General features: G+C 48.4%; 1 protein-coding gene across 11 annotated transcripts in view; it reads right to left on the reverse strand.

The window, feature by feature from the left end:
• The window catches only part of znf532 (zinc finger protein 532), a 247,457-nt gene that overhangs the window by 94,350 nt on the left and 130,838 nt on the right, over positions 1-22,269 (reverse strand). For 10 of the 11 annotated variants that reach the window (XR_011940288.1, XM_072497338.1, XM_072497334.1 and 7 more), the window contains one exon: positions 7,764-10,255. Coding sequence is in view for 10 of the 11 variants with exons in the window: in XM_072497338.1 (XP_072353439.1) it covers positions 7,764-10,229 (2,466 nt within the window). In the remaining variant the exon portion in view is untranslated. The remainder of the gene's footprint in view (positions 1-7,763; positions 10,256-22,269) is intronic. The other variant, XM_072497341.1, reaches the window with a different exon arrangement.

A 22,269-nucleotide genomic window follows, 5' to 3' on the forward strand; every position in this document is an offset into this window, starting at 1 on the left:
CCTCGAGGTCCTGTCTTTTAACTTTCTGCCTAGCTCCCTGAACTCCTGCTGCAGGACCTCATGCCCCTTCCTGCCTATGTCGTTAGTACCAATATGTACAACGACCTCTGCCTGTTTGCCCTCCCCCTTCAGGATTCCCTCTACCCGTTCGGAGACATCCTGGACCCTGGCACCAGGGAGGCAACATACCATCCTGGAGTCTCTTTCACGTCCACAGAAGCGCCTATCTGTGCCCCTGACTATAGAGTCCCCTATTACTATTACTCTTCTGCGCTTTGACCCTCCCTTCTGAACATCAGAGCCAGCCGTGGTGCCACTGCTCTGGCTGCTGCTGTTTTCAGCAGAGAGTTGAACTCATAGAGAACTGTGCTTACTGTGCTACTGGTTCAATAAATCAGATTGAACTAACTTCAAGGTCTGGAGTATCTTTTGGTTAAAGCTGTATCCAGTTGCAGCCTGTGTTATCCCAGAGTACATAACACAACAACGGGGAGAAAGCAGGAGAATGGGAACAAGAAATATATCAGCCATGACTGAATGGCGGAGCAACTCTATGGGCCGAATTCTGCTCCTGTATCTTGCGGTCTTCTAAAACAACACTGTTGTTTCTCACACTTAAGACGACTCGTGCTGTGCGACGTCACCTGAGTGGTCGGGATGAGAGTTATGGCCTGTTCTCTTGTATGGTGTTGGCCATGGCATTGCATGTCAATAACATGTATCTTGGACCTGCCGACAGACCACCTTAAAGATCCTTAGGGAACACTGGTGGTCCACGGACCACACTTTGCAGAACCGGTTATCTAAACTATGTTGAGGAGGAACTTCTTCCCAAAGGGTTGTGAATCTGTGGAATTCCCTCCCAGTGAAGCAGTTGAGGATACCTCATTAAATGTTGGTAAGGCAAAGGTAGATAGATTTTTGAACAGTAAAGGAATAAAAGGTTATGATGAGTGGGCGGGTAAGTGGAGCTGAGTCCACAAAATGATCAGCCATGATCTTACTGAATGGCGGTGCAGACTCGAGGGGCCAGACAGCCGACACCTGCTCCTAGTTCTTATGTTCTTATGTCTTTTCGTATGTTGAAAACAAGCATTATGTCTCTTTCACAATCATCTCCACTGAAAAGTGAGTCCGTTCAAAGCCTCTTTATTTATAACCTCAGAACCCTCAGCCCCAGAATCCTGCTCTTCTTCTCCAACCCCTTATTAATGCAATAATGTCATGCTTTTAAAATCTGTGCGTTTAGAACTACATAACATTTACATATGTTGTTGCAAAAAAAAGTTAAAGTAACCTGTTTTCAATAGTATCAAGTCTCATCTTCCAAACTCGCAGCTGATCCAACCATTACTATAGCGTTTTTAATTGTTCAGCTTACTAATTGTTAGTCTTATGGAGCATGCATAATACCCTTTACAGATGAATAGTTGGTTGAAGATTACATGTATTAAATTAAATATTTTAATCAAGGTTCAGCTGTGGCAAAAGCAATAAATAACTCTTACGATTAAAACCTCATCAGGTCTAATTCGACATTTAAAATATTATTTCATTTAAATAACAAGTGTAGATGACACCACGCATAACGAGGGATAATTAGTTGTCTGATTTAAAAGAGTCAGCATCAGCCTGATTTAGATAGTAACGATCTGAGTCAGAAGGCTGTCAGTGGGACAAAAAAATAACCCTTTTTGCATCTTGTGTATGCTTTTCTCTTTGTTGCTATTCATATGGAGTTCAAAAGCAGATTCAGTAGAATAAAATCCCTCCAGTGCAGAAGGAAGCCATTCGGCCCATTGAGTCTGCACAGAATTACAGAATAATAGTGCAGAAGAGGCCCTTCGAGTCTGCACCACCGCATGAAAGACACCGGACCTGCCTGCCTAATCCTACTTGCCAGCACTTAGTCCATACCCTTGAATGTTATGATGTGTCAAGTGCTCATCCAGGTACTTTTTAAAGAATTTGAGGCAACCCGCCTCTACCACCCTCACAGGCAATGCATTCCAGGCTGACACCACCCTCTGGGTAAAAAGGTTTCCCCTCCAATCCCCCCCCAAACCTCCTGCCCCTCAACTTGAACTTGTGTCCCCTGTAACTGACCCTTCAACTAAGGGGAACAGCTGCTCCCTATCCATCCTGTCCATACCCCTCATAATCTTGTACACCTTGATCAGGTCACCCCTCAGTCTTCTCTGCTCCAGAGAAAACAACTCAAGCCTATCCAACCTCTCTTCATAACTTAAATGTTCCATCCCAGGCAGAATCCTGGTGAATTACATCTGCACCCCCTCCAGTGCAAAACCGGCCCTTTGAAAGACCATCCCACGCAGGCCCTAGCCTCCACCCTACCTCCATAAACCTACCCAATCTTTGGACACTAAGGGGCCATTTAACATGGCCAATCCACCTAACCTGTACATCTTTAGACTGTGGGAGGAAACCAAGCACCCAGAGGAAACCCACGCAGACACAGGAAGAAAGTTCAAACATAATATAAAGCAAAAAAAAAGACTTCATGGTTAGGTCAGGCGTAGACCAATCCTTGTAATTCAAATCAAACACAGGCATCTGGTGGGTTTTGTTTTCATATCCAATTGACGTGTTTTTGCACCTAACAAGTACGTATTCAAACTTGCTTCATCCTCGTCATGTTGAAACACTTCCCAGGCTATTGTGTAAAATGAGGTTGTCAGTCTGAAGCTACCAAAGGTAGATTTACAGGCAACAAGGTTAACATTGAAATTTCCGTTCATACTCAACTATTTGTTATTTCTACTAATTTGCAGATGGATTGTTCAACTTGGAACATCTGTAAAACCTACTCTGTGCCATTTCTGTTTCTCACTTATCTATTTGGTGTTTAATAAATTTGTTTGGCAGTTATAGTAACATTTGTTGCCTTGTTAAGTGTTTAAACTGTCACCTCTTAAGCCAAGGATGCATGGTATAACTGGAATCCAAAACTAGTATACCAGAGTCCCGCCAGTAAATGTGGCAAGTTGGCCAAAAGACTTTAGTGGCACCGGCAAATCCCAACGGCGTGTGGGTTAGTAACTTAGAACCATAGCCAAGATCTTGCTCTCTATAGCCCAAAATATAATTTTACCTGCCCAAAAGCCAAATCATTTGTAGTTTTCCCAATGATCAAATTAAGAAAAGATATTTAGATCATGAACATATCAAATTTCAAATCCTTAACAAACTTATAGTTATATAACGCACACAAAAAAATGTTTACCTCCACCTCCTTCTCAGCCCCTTTAGCTGTTATCATTAAACACCTATCATCTCAAACTCAACTAGCTTGGTAGCACTGTTGCTTCACAGCTCCAGGATCGATTCCCGGCTTGGGTCACTGTCTGTGAGGAGTCTGCAGGTTCTCCCCGGGTCAGCGTGGGTTTCCTCCGGGTGCTCTGGTTTCCTCCCACAAGTCCCGAAAGACATGCTTGTTAGGTAATTTGGACATTCTGAATTCTCCCTCTGTGAACCCAAACAGGTGCAGGATTTTGGCGACTAGGGCCTTTTCACAGTAACTTCATTGCAGTGTTATTGTGAGCCTACTTGTGACAATAAAGATTACTATTATTATTCAGCTGAATTTTTGTTCCTGGGTCCCGATCCCACTGTTGGGCGAAAATATAGGTCGGGAAAGCTCAAATGCTATTACCCAGGACCAAGCTTCTCAACACCATTCTTAATCTCTTTCATTTAAATTCAGCACCCCTTTCCTCACGGCCATTCACGGAATGCTTTGGGAAATTCTTTATGGGCACAATTTAACGGGAAACAGAGTCCCATTTTGGGCTCGTTTAGCGGGGTGTTTCCCAGCACTTGCAGCAGCGAGAACGACCCCGCTATTAAAAAGGACTCGGCGAGGAAACGCCCGACCAAGGCCGCACTTAGACCCATTTCCTGCACTAGAAAGCTCAGCTCACCAATGCAGGAAGCGATCGGGGTGCTGTTTTTAAATGCCACCCCAATCTTTGGACCCTTCCCTACCGCAGCCTCCGTACCCTCCCCCCACCCCAAAGTCCTGACTTACCGGGTAGGGGTCTTCGAGGATCCCCCCCCAATCCATTTCATAACGTCAGGGCAAGCCTGGGCCAATCCCAGGTAGTGCCAATGTAGCACCTGGGCGTCTTGGCACTCAGACTGGCACCTTGGCAATGGCCCTAACAGCCTGCCAATGCCACCTGGGCACTCTGGCAGTGGCAGGATGGCACCCAGCTGGGTTGGTGTCAGGGGCGCCAGGAAACCACCCGTGCCCAGAACCTGACCACCTGGGATCCTCTGATCTCCTTGCAGACCACCCTCCCAGGTGCCGTGACACCTTCATAGCATTTACAGTGCAGAAGGAGGCCATTCGGCCCATTGAGTCTGCACCAGCTCTTGGAAAGAGCACGCTACCCAAGGTCAACACCTCCACCCTATCCCCATAACCCAGTAACCCCACCCAACACTAAGGGTAATTTTGGATACTAAGGGCAATTTATCATGGCCAATCCACCTAACCTGCACATCTTTGGACTGTGGGAGGAAACCGGAGCACCCGGAGGAAACCCACGCACACACGGGGAGGATGTGCAGACTCCGCACAGACAGTGACCCAAGCCGGAATCGAACCTGGGACCCTGGAGCTATGAAGCAATTGTGCTATCCACAATGCTACCGTGCTGCACCTGGTCCATGTTTGTGGAGACCCGTGCTAAAAGGCGCCGGTCAAGGTCCCAAGGTACGAGCCCGCGCCTTGGGCAACTCCGGCGCGAACATATTTAAGTGTGCAGTTAATGAGCATCATAAATATCGTGAGAGGTCTCTCGCAAGATATACCAGCCTCATCTCGTCCCGTGTCGTGCACGCCGAGGCCGTTAGATCAGGCTCTATGTTAAAGGTACTGCACAAATACAAGGCATAGATGGTTGGAAGGCCTGGAAACTCAGCTGGCTGCACTGCATAATTTATTTAGTTCTACAGTGCTATCAGTCACCCTCAGTATCTCCTCCCTGCTTGCATCATTAGGTACTGGTGTCAATAAACAAAATTACCTCCACTGAAAGAGAACTGAAATTAACAGAAATCAAAAATCAAAAAGGTAATATCATAATTCTTTCAAATAGGTCCATTTATTTTAAATTGTCCCCGCAAGTCAAAGGGAACAGTAAAACGGACTGCTGACTTACTTATCTACCCATTTTGCACTATTTCTCAAAGTCAATAGCTACCCCACTGTTTTGATTACTATCTCCAGCTGCTGTTGTCAACAGATCTTGGTGTTCTGATTTACAATTCATTCACCAATGAAATAACCGCTACAAGAACATGCAAATTCCAAACTCATGAATGCCAAACTGGACAGACCAACGAGAAATAATGTAAAATATGTGATTAATTTTTGTATGCTGGATTACCAGGGAATGTGGATCTGAATATGGACACTCCTACTGCAGCGGAAACACAGTACAATAACATTCTAGAAAAATGTGTCGAACATACAAACAAGGAACAGGAGCAGGCCATTCAGCCCCTCGAGCCTGCTCCTCCATTTAATAAAACCATGGCTGATCGGATAGGAACTTTAAATCTGAACCCCACCTACCCCCAATAACCTATCACCCCCTTGCTGACCAAGAATCTATCCCCCTCTGCAGTAAAAATATCCACTCTGCTTCCACCATCTTTCCAGGAAGAGAATTCCAAAACCTTAAGACACTCCGAGTGAAAATGTTTCACCTCACCCTGGTTTTAAATGGGCGACTCCTTATTTTTAAAAAGTGATTCCCCCAGTTCTAGATTCTCCTCAGAGAGGAAACATCTTCTCCACAACCACCCTGTCAAGTCCCCTCGGGATCTTATATATTTCAACAGAATCTTATATATTTCAATCAAATCAACTCTTACTCTTCAAAACTTCAGTAGGTGGCTTTCCTCATAAGTCAACACTCCCATTCCAGGTATTCATCTGGTAAACCGTCTCTAAAGTGCCTCCAACTCATTTATATCCTTCCTCGAATAAGGTGACCAACACTGCATACAGTAACTCTTCCCCCCCCCGCCCGATGTGTTGCTACACCTGGGATAAAATGAACATTTCTGGTCCCCTGATCTAAGGAAAAATCTACTGGCATTGTAGGCAATCCAGAAAATGTTTATTAGGTTGATCCAGGGTACAAAGGGATTTTCTTATGAGGAGAGGTTAAGTAGATTGGGCCAGTATTCATTGGCGTTTAGAAGAATGAGAGACGACCTTATTGAGACATTTGGATTCTCAGGGGATTTGACAGGAGATGCTGAGAGAGCTTTCCTCTTCTGGGAGAGTCTAGAACCAGGGGGCATAATCTCAGAGTGAGGGATCGCCCATTTAAGGCAGAGATGAGGAGGAATGTCTTCTCTCAGAGGGTAGTAAATCTGTGGAATTCTTTACCTGGGTCGTTAAGTATGTTCAAGGCTGAGATGGACAGATTTCTAATCAGTAATGGAATGAAGGGTTATGGGGATACGGTGGAGAGGGTGTGGGGCGGGGGAGGGGGTGTGGAATGAAGAGTGGAGCTGAAGATTATATCAGCCATGACCTCATTGAATGGCAGAGCAGACTCAATGGGCCGAACGGCCTACTTCTGCTCCTACGTCTTATGGTCTATCACATGTATAACTGAAGCATAACCTTCCTGCTTTAATTGCGTTACATCATATCATGTGCATCTTTGTAGGGAGCCATGCCAACTGAGTACAAAACATTCCAGAATCCACACGGCTGACACCAGCTTTAACATTTTGATTTTTAATTCTCTGTAGAATTTCATGATCCTTGATTAAGGCTTTCCACCACCCCCTCAGGAACGTATTGCTTTTATTATCTCCAGAATTGTATTCCAATACTTTTTACGACCAGCCTCTTCCACTCTCCATAAACTCTGCCACTCCTGATGTATATTCCAACTGGCCATTCGAAATGAAATGAAATGAAAATCGCTTATTGTCACAAGTAGGCTTCAATGAAGTTACTGTGAAAAGCCCCTAGTCGCCACATTCCGGCGCCTGTTCGGGGAGGCTGTTACGGGAATTGAACCGTGCTGCTGGCCTACCTCGGTCTGCTTTCAAAGTCAGCGATTTAGCCCTGTGCTAAACATTCACTTATCATTCCTTTGTTTGCAGAACTATATTGGTTCCTCGTCCACTGTCGGCACAATTTTAAAATTCTCATTTTTGCTTGCAAACCCCTCCATTTTCTTGCCCCTCCCTCTCGCTGTTTACTCCTCCATGCCCACAGCCCTCAGGCCTACGGCCCTCCAATGTCACTGTGCTTCTCCAACTCTAATTACTTGTGCATCCCAATTTTCTTAACTCTATCACTGTATTCATCCATTCAGGCCACAAACTCTAGAATTCCTTCTCTAAATCTCTCCACCTCTCTTTCTCTCTCTCCTTATTTAAGACACTCCTTAAAACCCAACTCTTTAACCCAGTTTTTTGGTCACCTGCCCCAATATCTCCTTTCCTTGCTCGGTGTCAATTTTTACCTGATTATGCTCCTGAGAAGCGTGATGGGACATTTTTATTACATTAAAAGGTATAAATATAAATGCAAGTTGTTATTGTTGACTGCAGACCTAATTAAGAGTGTGTTCAGGAAGAGCATTATTCATTGTCCAGGTGTATTTAGGTGACCAGACAGTCCATTACTGTGCTGCTAACAGAGAACATTCGACTAAAGACAATTATAGAACAATTATCAACCTATTTGGCACAACTGGAATTACCTGTCCTCCTGCTTCTGCAGCATGTTGGAAATGTGTGGCGAGCAAAATCTCATCCAGAAACGTCTCACTGCACTCCAAACACTTCATGCCATGGCGGGAGAGCTTTGACGGATCCTCATCGAGGGGCATTGCTGGGAGAATGGGAGCATTGGCGGGCGCAGCGATCACTGCACTGGGTATGCCCGCAACAGCTTTTGCAACAGCAACTGCAGTGCCACCTGCAGACGTCGAGATGGGTACGGATATACTGGTGGAGAAAACAGTGTTACTGGAACTGGGAATGATCATCTGGTCTGCAGGAATTGGTTTCATAATCAGGTGGGAGCATTGCATCACCACACCCTTGTCTTTGTGCCCACGAGCATGAGAAAGAAGGCTGCACTTGTTGAAGAAGACCAAGTTCTTTGCACAGTGGTTGCACGTGACTTCAATCCGCACGCTCCTCCGGTCATAATGCTGGGCCAAACTCTTCTCCAAAGCAAAGGAGTCACCACATTCTAAGCACTTGTACCCGCGAAGTGGTATGGTGATGTTAGCATTAGTTGGAGGATTAAGGTTAGGCGTGTAGATAGGGACTGGATTTACACTGCTCAGCACCTTGTTAAACGTCTCAACCACCGCATTCTGGGAATGGGCCACCACATGAACTCGAGACACCTTTTTAGCAGGCTGGGTGGAAGCAGCAGTGATCAGTGCCTGCTTTATGGGCTGTTGCACTTTGGAAAGCACCTGACGGAGTTCAGAAGTCGCTTGGGCAGTTTGAGGCAGAAGGTTAAGGTTAGCGAGGTGGACAGTCTTTGGCACGAGTTTGGCATTTGCAAGACTAGATGCTGGCACCACCACCGTTTGCTGCTGCATAGCATTGGCAGCCTTCAGGATGGCACTGCTGGCACTCTGAACTGAGGCAGCAGAAATGACGGTGGCTTTGACTGTAGTGTTGTTCGCAAACTTCAGGTTGATCACCTGCGATCCTGCCGTCTTCACAGCAGACACTGGAAGGAAAGCAGTGGCAACAGGTTTAATTGTAACCTGTTTCTGAGCAATTTCAGGAGACATTACTGTATTAGAAGCTGTAACAAGCGCCGATTGCATTGGTGTCGTAGGAGGCGAAGACACAGCAGACTCAGCAGGTGGAGACGACAAAAGTGATGAGACAACCAAGGAGTTTGCCTGTTCTGGTCCTCTTCTACCAAGCTCTTGCTCAACATCTGGCATGATTCTGGTCACTGTTCTGGTAATTTCACCAGATGACGTTTTGATGGTCTTGATGCGGACCTTGGGGATTGCAGGCGGTGAGCTTGCAGGAGAGGAAGGGGACCCTTTCATGCTACTTTCACTTGACACGCTCCTGGGGCTATCGGGCTGTTTAATGGCGACTTTCTTCACCACTTCCATTGGGCTCTGAGGGCCCTCTGGAGATTGTTCAGTGACTCTAGGGCTTTCTCTAGATTCTTTTAAAACCGGAGAAGGCCCCCTAGAGACAGACTGAGGTTCCTTATTGGTATCTGCTGCAGCCTTTTTAGCATTCAAAGCGGCAATTGCTGCAATGCACGAGGAAAGCTTGGAGGAGGACTTAGCCCTAAGATTTGAAGAACAAGTAACACTCACTCCGGTTTTCTCACCACTTTTGCCATCGAGGACTCTGTTATCAAGCTGATTTTCAGGGGAATTTTTAAAACTCTTTTCAGTATCCTCGTCAGACAATTTCTCATCCACATTTCGGACTTTAAATGTCTCAAGCATCCCTGAATTAACACTGGGGCTTTCACTCTCTCGGTTGCTTTTCAATATCTTACCCTTTTCTTCAGCATCTGGGGTGGACACTTCCTGATTGACCGCATTCTCCCCTCCCGGCTTCCTTGTCTTCTCACATTCTCGCTCTGCAGTTGGACATGGAAGTACGTTCGCTTGAAAAACAGTCTGGCTCTCCTCTTTGACATGTGGAGGGTCATCGACCTCGATTTTATCATCATCCTCAAACTCCTCTGCGCTAGAAATAGGGCTGAACTGGCTAAACGCAGAATCTTTGAGTCCGGTACCAGGGCCATCGATGGTCTCGGCTCGTGAAAAATCTAGTTTAGCTTCGGTCCCTGGTTGGTCTTCGCATCTGACTGACTTACTGTCCGAATCTTTAGAATACCCATCGAGAGTCGTCACGCTGAGGAAGCCATTGTGTAAGCCGTTGCCTGAAGAGTGATGATTTTCTTTATCTAGAGCTGAGGTTTCAGCCGTTGTGGCAGTAGTCTCGCATGAATCAAGAGTTCGGATATTTTTTACAATCACACTCACTACCCCATCAGGTGCTGAGGGGACCTGAGCATCCTCATCCACGGGAATGCTCTGTTTCAGTTGCCCTTCATTCTCATCATGCGCAGATTCAATTGCTGCTTTCGGGTCGACCTGCATATCTGGGATGTCAAAAGCAGCAAGCAGGTCATCGAAATCTGGGGTTTTCATATCCCCCATGATCGTCAATTTATAGGTGTGCAAAGCTGCAAGCAGAACAAAAAATAAATAAAGTTACTCCTTTTGACATCAATAATACAGTTTTCTTGTCATTTATAAACTGACAATTTGATTTATTTCCCAAATCAGTTGCTTTTCTTGGTGAAATTACCGTTCTTGCACTTCCTGGCAGAACGGTAGACAATGGTCAGCAGCAGCAGCAACCCCCGGGCAGGGGGGGGAGGGTTCTATTTTATTTTTGTTTGTCTATACTGGGGGATCTGAGGGGGTATTTATAGTTGCTATGTTTGCTATGTGTTAATTTGCAGTGTTAATTTGTTATTTATGTATAGGGGGGAGGGGGGCACGGGGTTGTTTTGTTTTGTATTTAATTCTATTAGTTTCCTTTTACATTTTGTTGTTGATATTTTGTGAAAACTTTAATAAAGATTATTTTTTAAAAAAGAAATTACTATTATGTAAACTAGATGCCAATGGGGCAAAATAAAATGTATGAAGCATGTTTGAACTGATGTCTGAAAAATATCAATTTAACCAGAAGCACAGGCAATATGAATCTATAAATGCAACTCTAAATGTCAAGTTTTATTTTTGAGACTAATAATTGTACTTAAGGAGAAACTGTTGGTCCAAGGCTTGAATGTTTGCTATTGGAATGTAGGTCTGGCAAAAGCTTGTCACAAATCTAGTAACTTTTGAAGAATGAAAGGAAAAAAAGATTGGCGGGATTTAACGGAAATTTTCTAAGTGCCATTTTGGGCGCAATTGTTAGGGTGTTTCTCGATGGCTGTGTTGGTGAGATTGTGGCCAATATTTAACAGCACTCTGTGCTGAAAATGAGGCCCCAGTAATTCTCGTCATCTGAATTTGCCTGATTCGCACCTCAGTGTCTTGGCGTTAACAAGGGGGGGGCTGCTTTTAAGTGCTTCCCTCACCACTCACTGCAGTCAACACACAAGAATGGCAGTGCGCAGACCTGCTCCTCGCTTTGGGGATGCCAACCTGGCCAGGCTTCTAGACAGCGTTGATGCGAGTTGGAGGATCACCAATACTGCCTGGGAGGCAGTGGCAGCGGCTGTCAGGGGGGGTAACGTAACAAGGAGGACCGCCATCCAATATAGGAAGACAAATTACTTCCACCAAGCTACATGGGTAAGTTACCACCTCTCTCCTGGCATCAGTTCCGCCTGCCACCCCTCAAATTCCCAGACCCCCCCCCCCCCCACCCCAGCACAAATCACTGGATCACAAGCTCAACAGATCCAATCTTTGCGCTTGTTTATCATAACCCCCTGGCACTCATCAGCACAACTCCTTCATGTCCATGTGTGGTGCCCAAAAATGCCATCTGATGTAGACTCCCTAATCCATCCAGCGCGCAGCTCACAAAGCCCTCTCTTTGTCCCTGCAAGAGAAGATAGCCCATAATAAGCAGGAAAGGGTCAAGATGGAGGGGGCAGAGTACCAGACATCCAAGTCCTCACCCCCTATGAGGAACGGGTAATGGAGATTGTGGGGTGGTTCAAGGAGAGAGCCGTCACCAACAGAGAGGTTGGCCTCCGCCGCAGAGGTGAGGATCCACTGCCCCTTCACCCAAATGACCTATCTGAAGTGCGTTGTTCATGTCAGACAAAATGATCCTTCCCTTTCACTGACCACATCACTTACAGCATCTAAGGAGACCACCATCCAGGCGACACAGCTATCACCCCCAGCTTCCAGCAACGCAGAGACATACACCTCGGTGGGCGACATTAGTGGACAGGCTTCTGGGCACAATCAGGTGAGCACCACACAGCTTCTGACGCACATCAGGTGGAGGAAGAAACATCCAAGGGAGTCAGCTGTCAGGGGTCTGATGGATCTCAGTCAAATCTGAGCCTCTGGACAAGGTTATCCCAGAGCTGATGCAAATGCTAGGACACGGCCGTGAGATTCAGATGGGGAAGTCAGCGACATTCCAGCAAGTGCATAGCCTATTGGAGAAGTTCCAATGGTTACAGGTGCAGGAAATGATGCCAACAATGCGTGGCACCGAGGCCAACACTGCTAAGGGTGGTGACCGCAGTGGAAAACCGGGAGCACGATGTTCGCTTCTTGAGTGGTGGTGTCCAAATCACGGCTCAATCTGTGACGACCATGGCTAAGGGTCTCGACATCATGTCCCAGACGCAGGTGGACATTGCCAAAGTACTGCAGAGCATGGCCCAGTCACTGAGGGCATCGAAACCACAGTGAAGACAATGGAAAGCCTCCAGTACTGGCAGCGAGATGACTCAGAGACCTCTTGGAGCTCACTCCAGCTGCTCCTCCATCCTAATGAGTTCTCCAGGACCCCACGGGCACCATCAGGGATGAGGAAGCACTGGAGTCCAAGCTGGGGCCTGCCAGCAAGGAGGCGACGACAGTCTCTAGTTCTTCCAAATGCCCCCTCCCAACACTGGCCATCTCAAGGGCAGAGAGCAGAACCGGTTGGCACAGCAAAGCCAGCGACACCAGTAAGTCGGCCAAGGTCCTCCAGAGGACGTCCGCCATGGACATCAAAAGCCACAGGGCTGAAAAGCAGCAGGCTGCCTCCGCCTCTGATGTGCATCCTGGGGACACACCTAGATGTAGCACTAGACTACTAAGGAAGATTTGGGGCGGGGTGGGGGTTACCTTTGTGTAACTAGGGGAAATGGAAATGACCAATGTTCACTATTAAAACATGTTACACCTGATGCACGTAAAGCCTCTGTCACATTAATTTTCACAGCGGGCCTGCCCGCCCTCCCACTCCCTGTTACCCTCTGTCCCCCACCAACCCTGGGACGACCCCCGACCTGCAACCCTTCAGCTCCCCCCCCCCCAACCAAACCCAACCCCCCCCCCCAGGAGTAGGGCAGCAGTTCCAGTGCCCTTGAGCTTCACATCTGAAAATGACAATGGCTTCTCACCTCTTCAGTTCACCTCAGCATCCATTGCGCCAGCTTCAAGTTATAAAAAAGGAATACTAAACACCATCCACGGGATTTCTCGTTGGGAGCCAGTTAATTCGCGGGAGGCTGTTGCATTCAACTTCAATCTCGTAAATGAAATTGAAATTAATACAAACTGAGGGTTAATGATATGCCATATTTGGATGGGATCTGCAACTAGCCACTGGGAGCGGGCTGGCTACAAAGAAATGTACAGCACAGGAACAGGCCCTTCGGCCCTCCAAGCCCGTGCCGACCATACTGCCCGACTAAACTACAATCTTCTACACTTCCTGGGTCCGTATCCTTCTATTCCCATCCTATTCATATATTTGTCAAGATGCCCCTTAAATGTCCCTATCGTCCCTGCCTCCACTACCTCCTCCGGTAGTGAGTTCCAGGCACCCACTACCCTCTGCGTAAAAAACTTGCCTCGTACATCTACTCTAAACTTTGCCCCTCTCACCTTAAACCTATGCCCCCTAGTAATTGACCCCTCTACCCTGGGGAAAAGCCTCTGACTATCCACTCTGTCTATGCCCCTCATAATTTTGTATACCTCTATCAGGTCGCCCCTCAACCTCCTTCGTTCCAGTGAGAACAAACCGAGTTTATTCAATCGCTCCTCATAGCTTATGCCCTCCATACCAGGCAACATTCTGGTAAATCTCTTCTGCACCCTCTCTAAAGCCTCCACATCCTTCTGGTAGTGTGGCGACCAGAATTGAACACTATACTCCAAGTGTGGCCTAACTAAGGTTCTATACAGCTGCAACATGACTTGCCAATTCTTATACTCAAGGTAGGTAGCAAACTGAGTGTGAATCTCGATTTTGGCCGTTCTCACTATTTAACCGGCGCGCCCAGGTACGCAACGGGCGCAAGGCAGTAGGTAAATCGTGCCGGAGTTTTTAAAAAGTGCATTTATATAACACCTTTAATGTGCTCAGAGCATCCCAAAGCACACATACTCAATGGAGTGAAATCACGGTTATAATGTTGGAAAATGCAGCAATGAGTCTGAGCATAGCAAAGATAGCCAGATAATCTGTTATAGTGACGCTGGTTGAGGGATAAATTTTGACCGGGACACTGGTTCAAATAGTGTCCTTTTACCTCAACTTCAGAAACCAGGTTGGACCTCGATTTAACAGTTCATCTGAAAGGTAGTTCCTCTAATAATGCAGCACTAACCAATTGCTGCTGCACCAAAGTGTTAACTGGGGTTAAATGCTCACGTCTCAGGAATGGAACTAGAGAATTTCGATTTTTAAAAATTACTTCACTAAAAAGGACAACAATCTGTGATTCAAAAAATATAGCACATCGATAGATCATGAACTTGTACAACACAGAGCACAATGTTTCACAAAAAATTATCTGACATTGAAATTACTAACTGGCCTTTTACACACTCCTTCCTCACCCTCCAATAGGAAAGCGATCTGTGAAGTGAATATCCGTAGCATCTGCTCATCCAGATTGGATTAAAGACAATACAGGCAGATTCACAACTAAACAACAAACATTCCCTTCCTTTTTGACTGAAAAATATAATTGAAGAAGTTGCGAAAATTCTATACAGTGTATGTTACTATTTGACAAGAGATGATATCAGCAACAAAACAGAAATATGGTGCTGGAAGTGTGGGGTGGCTTCCATGTCACGTGTTAAAAAGCAATCCTGACAAAGGAAAACTTTGCGAAAAAACACCTCAAAAAACACTCAAAAAATTGTCAGGCTTGCTGGGGGGTGGCTTCCTGGGCCAGGGGCAGTTGCGGGGAACAACTTGGTCCCAAGTCCATGGACTTGAGTTGTCTCCCTCGGGATCGGGGTGGCCTGGCTCAGACTGCCATTGCTGCAGTATGTAATCTAAATGCACCTCTTTGGTTCCACTTACAGGCCTGGCTGTTAGCTGCTCACTGTGCCTGTGAATGTTCAGAGAGCCTCTGGTGATGTGGGAGACCACCTACTGGAAACCCTCATATCCCAGCTGTATCATCAAGGGGATGGGAGTGGCCAGACTCAATAAGTGGCCCAACAGGTGTTGGCACTCCTCCGAAACAAAGCCACACTGCAGAGGGAGCAGGGGATTAGCAGAGCTCAGCCCAATCAAAGGACACCTGTACCATGGCCTTTGAAACGTTCCCTGGCACACTGCCCCTCTCAGAGCAGTGACACCCACCACTCAGGATCACGAGCTGTCTCCTCCTGATGATGCTGGCAGCACAGACTGCCTCTGTCACCTCCTCCCAGGCGCTGTTCAGGAGGAAGGTCTTGAGTCTGCGGCCCACGCTGGGGAAGAGGATGTCCCTCCTTTGCTCAATGGCTTCGAGCAGTGGATCCATTTTAGAAATCGGGTCAGGTCTTCTCTGAGCCAACTCCGTGGCTGCAATGAGAGTGTGGTGAATGGAGTGCTTTAAAGCAGCTCCAGCTTGTCAGGCTCTCCAATGCAAATTCCAGCCCCAGTGGTTACGCCACCCGCTGGGCTGGGAATTGCTTTCAATTTGCGCCAGCAGAGTGTTGGCCCATTCGTATGTCCTAAGTCATGGAACGGATAGCACCCCCAAAGGAAGCACGAATCGCACTCTATTCAGTCCAGACTCAAAACCTTAGGACCCGATCGATTGGCCTCGTCGTGCCCGACTCGGGCGGGATCCAGATTTGCATATTCAAGGGGGGGCGTGGGGGATCGAACGGCCTCGCCTCGGAGACCCTGCTGTGGCACCATTTAGCACAGGTATCCACAAACATGGACCAAGCATAACGGCACTTGGGGGGGGGCTCTCCCAGGTGATCGCAGGACCCCGGTGGTTGGGCTCTGGGCAGTGTGGCATCCCTGATGCCACCGAGCTGGCACCCTGACAGAACCACCCATGCACTTGGCAGTGCCATCCGGGTGCCAGATACCTTGCCTGTGGCAGGAATCGGGTCTGGGTGTACCCTGTCCTTATGAGATGGGGTGCGGGGGGTGCTCGAGGACTCCCTAATTAGTAAGTTGAATGTCGTGAGGGGGGGGGGGATCCGGAGGCCACAGGTGGGGTCGAGAGATGAGCTCGTTAGTGCAGGAAATGAGTTTAGGTGCAGCCTCGGTGGGGCATTCCTCGACGAGTTCCGATAAAGAAGCAGAGTCCCGCTTCATAGCAGGGTTGTTCTCGGCGCCACATGCGTCGGGAAACATCCTGCAAAAACGTGTCCAAAGTGGGGCTAGTTTTTTTCCCTCCATTAAATCGCGTCCTTAGTCTCCCAAATGGAGAATCCTGGCCAGAGTTAGAGAGGTGTAGGCATCTGGGAGGTTTGTGAGGCTGGAGGAGATTAAAGGGATGGGAGGTGTGAGGCCACAGAGGGATTAAGAAACAAGGATGAGAAATTTTAAATCAAGATGTTGCTCGACGAAGCGGGAGCCATTGTAGGTCAGCGAGTACTGGGGTTGATGGGAGAACTCTGCAAACGCTGCTGGGTTTTCCTGTGGTCTACCATGGCCACCCTAGTTCAGGAGCACTCTACGTCCGTGAAGTGGAGGGGGGTGTGTGTGGATCCAAGGCCGATCGTTCCTGCAGGCCTGAGTGTAATTCTGGCAGTGGCCACCGCACCTAATGACGCTGCCAGTTATGCAGAGGTTGCTGTTCTCACGAGCTGGGTTTCTGACTGTCTGAAGCCTTTTTTTCTTAATTTTAGAGTGCCCAATTCAGTTTTTCCAATTAAAGGGCAATTTAACGTGGCCAATCCACCTACCCTGCACATCTTTGGGTTGTGGGGGGGAAACCCACCCAAACACGGGGAGAATGTGCAAACTCCACATGCACAGTGACCCAGAGCCGGGATCGAACTGGTGACCTCGGCGCAGTGACCACTGACCGTGCTGCCCTGACCGTCTGAAGCCTTAATCAAGTGGAAGGCCCGATGTGCTCCAGGTTAAGTGCCCGATTACCTGGTATTTGCATCGGGCCTTTTGGAGAGAGGCAACACAGGGTTCCCACCAGTCTTAAATACACAAATGTAAAAGGGTGAAGGAGGTGAATTCAACAGTAACTTTCATAAAAACGGAAAATAGGAGGCGGCGATTCGGCTCTTCGGGCCTGCTCCGCCATTCATTATGATCATGGCTGATCATCCAACCCAATAGCCCAATCCCATTTTCCCCCATCTCCTTTGATCTGCTTTACCCCAAGTGCTATATCTAACTGCTTCTTGAAAATATACAATGTTTTGGCCTCAACTACTTCCTGTAGTAATGAATTCCACAGGCTCACCACTTTCTGGGTGAAGAAATTTATTCTCATCTCTGTCCTAAATGGTCTACCCCTTACCCTGCCCAGTACTGTTAGAATTTTATAGGTTTCTATGAGGTTTTTCCTCATTCTTCTGAACTCCAGGGAAGATAAACCTAACCGAGTCAATCTCTCCTCGTACGTCAGTCCCACCATCCAGGAATCAGTCTGATAAACCATCGCTGCACTCCCTTGAGAGCAAGAACATCCTTCCTCAGATAAGGAGACACAATATTCCAGCTGTGGCCTCTCCAAGGCCCTGTATAATTGCAGCAAGACATCCTTGCTTCTATACTCGAATCCTCTCACTGTGAAGGCAGCACGGTGGCAGAGTGGTTAGCACTGATGCCTCACAGGTCGAGTACCAGGGTCACTGTCCACAGGTCACTGTCTGTGTGGAGTTTGCACAGTCTCCCCGTGTCTGCGTGGATCTTGTCATAATATACACATCAGTATATGATGGTGCAGAGACACACACTGACTGACACACTGCAAGACCAATCAACACACACAACACAGCAGCCAATCACCAGTTAGGGCACGGTCACTATAAAGACAGAGGGCAGTAGTTTTCCAGTTCATTCGGGATGTAGCCTCTGAGACAGACAGAGACCGCAGTCAGTAGCACAAACATCCACCATGTGCTAGCAGTATAGGCTGATCAGGTTAGGAATAGGTCTTCAGTCAATCTAACATAGTGTCGACCCACAGTGCAAGTATGTTTAACAGCTAAGTTAAATAAAATAGAGTTGTACTATTACAAGTGTTGGTAGCCTGTCTATGTTACTACTAAGGTAAACGCAGTCTTCACAGATCCAGAGTACCCAACACATCAAGGTACCAGTGTGTGATGTTAGAGTTTAATAGACCTACCTTCAAGTGATCTGCCTTCGACAAGCAATCAGCCATCCGGTAGTATGGACAGCGACCGCCCTCCCCCCGCCGCTCCGCATCACCGGCAACCTCGGTGCGAACTGGAAAATCTTTAAACAACGATTCCAGCTATACCTCGAAGCTACAGACTTGGAAGCTGCTTCAGGCGCCAGGAAGATTGCCCTCTTCCTTTCCACGGCCGGGGACCACGCCATCCATATCTTCAACTCTCTCACTTTCGCTGAAGGTGAAGACAAGTCCAAGTTCAAGACAGTCCTGCTCAAATTCGACAGTCACTGTGACAGCGAGATAAATTAAAGTTTTGAGCGCTATGTCTTTCAACAGCGTCTGCAGGGTAAGGATGAACCTTTTCAACCTTTCCTCACCCACCTTCGCATCCTCGCGCAGTCCTGCAATTACGGCTCCACCTGCGACTCGATGATCCGTGACCAGATCGTTTTCGGTGTGCAATCGGACCCCCTACGCCAGCAGCTCCTCAAGGTTAAACAGCTCACCCTTGCGATAGCCATCGAGACCTGCGTTCTGCATGAACACGCCACTAACCGATACTCGCACATTCAAGCGGCTGAAACGGCGTGGCAAGGTTCCCACGAGGCAGAGCGGGTGCAAACCATTAAACAACTCCAGGGCCGAAGCCTGGATGAGGGTGGCCATTTTGCGTGCTTTTCGCGGGCTCCCGCGCATGCGCGCACTGACCGAGGGGACGACGAGGCCGAAGACCACACTGCGCAGGCGCACACTATGTACGACCACACCGCGCATGCGTGGAGGCGTACCGAATGTTCTGATGTCACGACGTGCAGCAACTGTGGCTCCGCTCACTTAAAGCGGCAATGTCCTGCAAAATCCCGACGCTGTCTCCAATGTGGCAAGCTTGGCCACTATGCAGCCCTGCTCAACCTACTACCTCTCGTCGCTCCAACCTGCCACGCAGGGATGTCCAAACCATCCAGCCACCGGTCACCGATTCAGACTCCGACTTGATTCCGGACCTTGACAGCAAGGACCCTAAAGCACCATTTCGGGTGGGCATCATCACCAAACACAAGATGCTCCAGAAGACAAAAGCCAAGTCTCTCCCAATATTCCGCATTGATCCGGACGACGAGTGGTGTGCCATCCTCACGGTCAACCGATCCCGCATCCAATTCCGCCTGGACACCGGCGCTTCAGCCAACCTCATTGCGCGGTCTGACCTCGAAAGCCTCCATGTCAAACCTACCATCCTGCCATCCGCCTGCCAGCTTCTGGACTATAATGGTAATGCCATTGCTGCCAGTGGCTCTTGCCAGCTTGAAGTGTCGCACCGGTCATTAAAGGCTAACCTGCCATTCGAAATAGTGGGATCCACTAAAGCCTCCTTGCTTGGTGTTCAGGCGTGCAAACTTCTACACCTTGTCCAAAGGGTTCACTCCCCGTCACCCGCTGACGCTTCCGCATCTCAGGACGCTGACTTTCGGACACAGCTGAACGCCATCATCACCCGATACCACGGTGTATTCGAGGGCATAGGCACACTCCCATACACTTATAAAATCTTGTTATAACCAAATACCACGCATGTGGTGCACGCACCTCGCAGGGTACCAGCACCCCTCAAGGACCGCCTCAAGCAGCAGCTGCAGGACCTCCAGGACCAGGGCGTAATTTTGAAAGGTACAGAACCGACTGACTGGGTCAGCTCTATGGTGTGCGTGAAAAAACCATCCCGCGACTTACGCATCTGCATTGATCCCAAGGACCTCAACCGCAATATTATGAGAGAACACAGGCAGCACGGTAGCATTGTACGGGCAGCGCGGTAGCATTGTGGATAGCACAATTGCTTCACAGCTCCAGGGTCCCAGGTTCAATTCCCGGCTTGGGTCACTGTCTGTGCAGAGTCTGCACATTCTCCCCGTGTGTGCGTGGATTTCCTCCGGGTGCTCCGGTTTCCTCCCACAGTCCAAAGATGTGCGGGTTAGGTGGATTGGCCATGCTAAATTGCCCATAGTGTCCAAAATTGCCCTTAGTGTTGGGTGGGGTTACTGGGTTATGGGGATAGGGTGGAGGTGTGGACCTTGGGTAGGGTGCTCTTTCCAAGAGCAGGTGCAGACTCGATGGGCCGAATGGCCTCCTTCTGCACTGTAAATTCTATGATTCTATGATTAGATATGATTTTGATGTGTGGAGGCTCATTTACTATTCTTTCTACAATTGCACAGGGCAATGGTGAGCCACACCTGGAGTACTGTGTGCAGCTTCCATCGCCTTTAAGGAATGGCATATTTGCACTGGAACCAAAACAGGTTCACTCAATTGGTCCCAGGGATCAGGGGATTGTCGAGTAGAATAGACTTACATTCCCTGGAGTTTAGAAGAATGAAAGGTGAAGTCTTAAGGGGATTGAAAGTGTAGATCCTGCCAAATTATTTCAGCTGGCTGTGGAATCTCAGAAGAGGCCAGCCATTTAGGACTGAGATGAGGAGAAATTTCAACACTCAAAGGATTGTGAACCGTTGCAATTTTCTATCCCAGCAAAGACAAGGGGGGCGATTCTCCGAGCCCCGCACTGGGCCGGAGAATCGGAGCGACCGCGCCACGACGCCCTGACGCTGGCGTGCGATTCTCCGAGGTGTGGAGAATCGCCGCCATTTGCACCGGCGTGTTTGGCGCGTCGCTGGCCGCGGGCCGTTGGAATCGGCGGGGCCGCCGATTCTCCGGCCCGGATGGGCCGAGCGGCCGCTCCGACACGATAGAGTCCCGCCAGCGGCGTTCACCCCTGGTCGCTGCCGGTGGGAACTCTGCGGGAACGCTCGGGGGGCGGACTGTGGGGGGCTCCTTCACCGGGGGGGGGGGGGGGGGGTGCCTCCGAAGGGGTCTGGCCCGCGATCGGGACCCACCGATCGGCGGGCCGGCCTCTCTGTCGGCGAGCCTCCTTTCCTCGCCGGCAATGATATAGCCCTGCGCCATTGTTGTGCGGGGCGGCCTGGGGGAGGACAGCCACTGTGCATGCGCTAGTTGGCGCCTGTTGAACTGCACATGCGCGGGACCCAAGGCCCCGCAGCACCGGGTCTCTGACGCGTGCCAAGGCTCCGCCCCCGCAAATCGCAACACGCCCCTGCCAGCCCCACGGAGGCCCCAGAATAGGGGTCTGGGAACGGGTGCCGACGCCGGAGTAAAACACTCCAGTTTTTACTCCGGCGTCGGCACTTAAGACTCCCGTTGGGAGAATCCCGCCCAGGGGGTCAATTGATTACAAGGTACTGGGGGAATTAGTGAAGTAGAGTTGAGCTTAATTTCATGAAGTAATTAGAATATCAAGAAGGAATTAGATAATACATCTTTTGGCTAAAGGGATCAAGCGATATGAGGGAGGCGGGGGAGGCGGAATTAGTGAACTTGGTGATCAGTCATGATCATAATGAATGGTGGAGCAGGCTCGACGGGCCCAGTAGCCTCCTCCTGTTTCTATTTTCTATGTTTCTAGGAGCTGGGAGATGAACTTATTGGATGACCAAGTAGGTGTAAAGAGCTTGATAGCCTACTCTAATTTCTGATGTTGTTATCTGGATCCTATATCATGTGACTGTCGCTGAGGTTCTGTTTTAGCCTTCCTGAAGATCCTCGTGACGCATCGGAGAAATGCCTTTCATTACAGCTGTCGTCCACTTTGCTGCCTCAAAATGTGTCCAGGCTCCATTAAATTCCTTACCCACGGCATTATAGGATTGTGTGGCAGCTTTACTGCTGCCCTCATGTACAACCTTCCATCTTTAGATTCTAGTTGGCAACCTCCTGCTAATCTTTTTTTTGCGTTCAAGTATCTACAATCTCCCCAGCTGTAAAATGAAGCATTGCTGGTAAAGTCACTTCTGTTTTAATTGTTTTAAATATTCTGCGTATCTAGTTGCATATGCTATCATTCAAAGCTTAAA

Source organism: Scyliorhinus torazame, chromosome 3, assembly GCF_047496885.1.
Source record: "Scyliorhinus torazame isolate Kashiwa2021f chromosome 3, sScyTor2.1, whole genome shotgun sequence".
Lineage (NCBI taxonomy): Eukaryota > Metazoa > Chordata > Chondrichthyes > Carcharhiniformes > Scyliorhinidae > Scyliorhinus > Scyliorhinus torazame.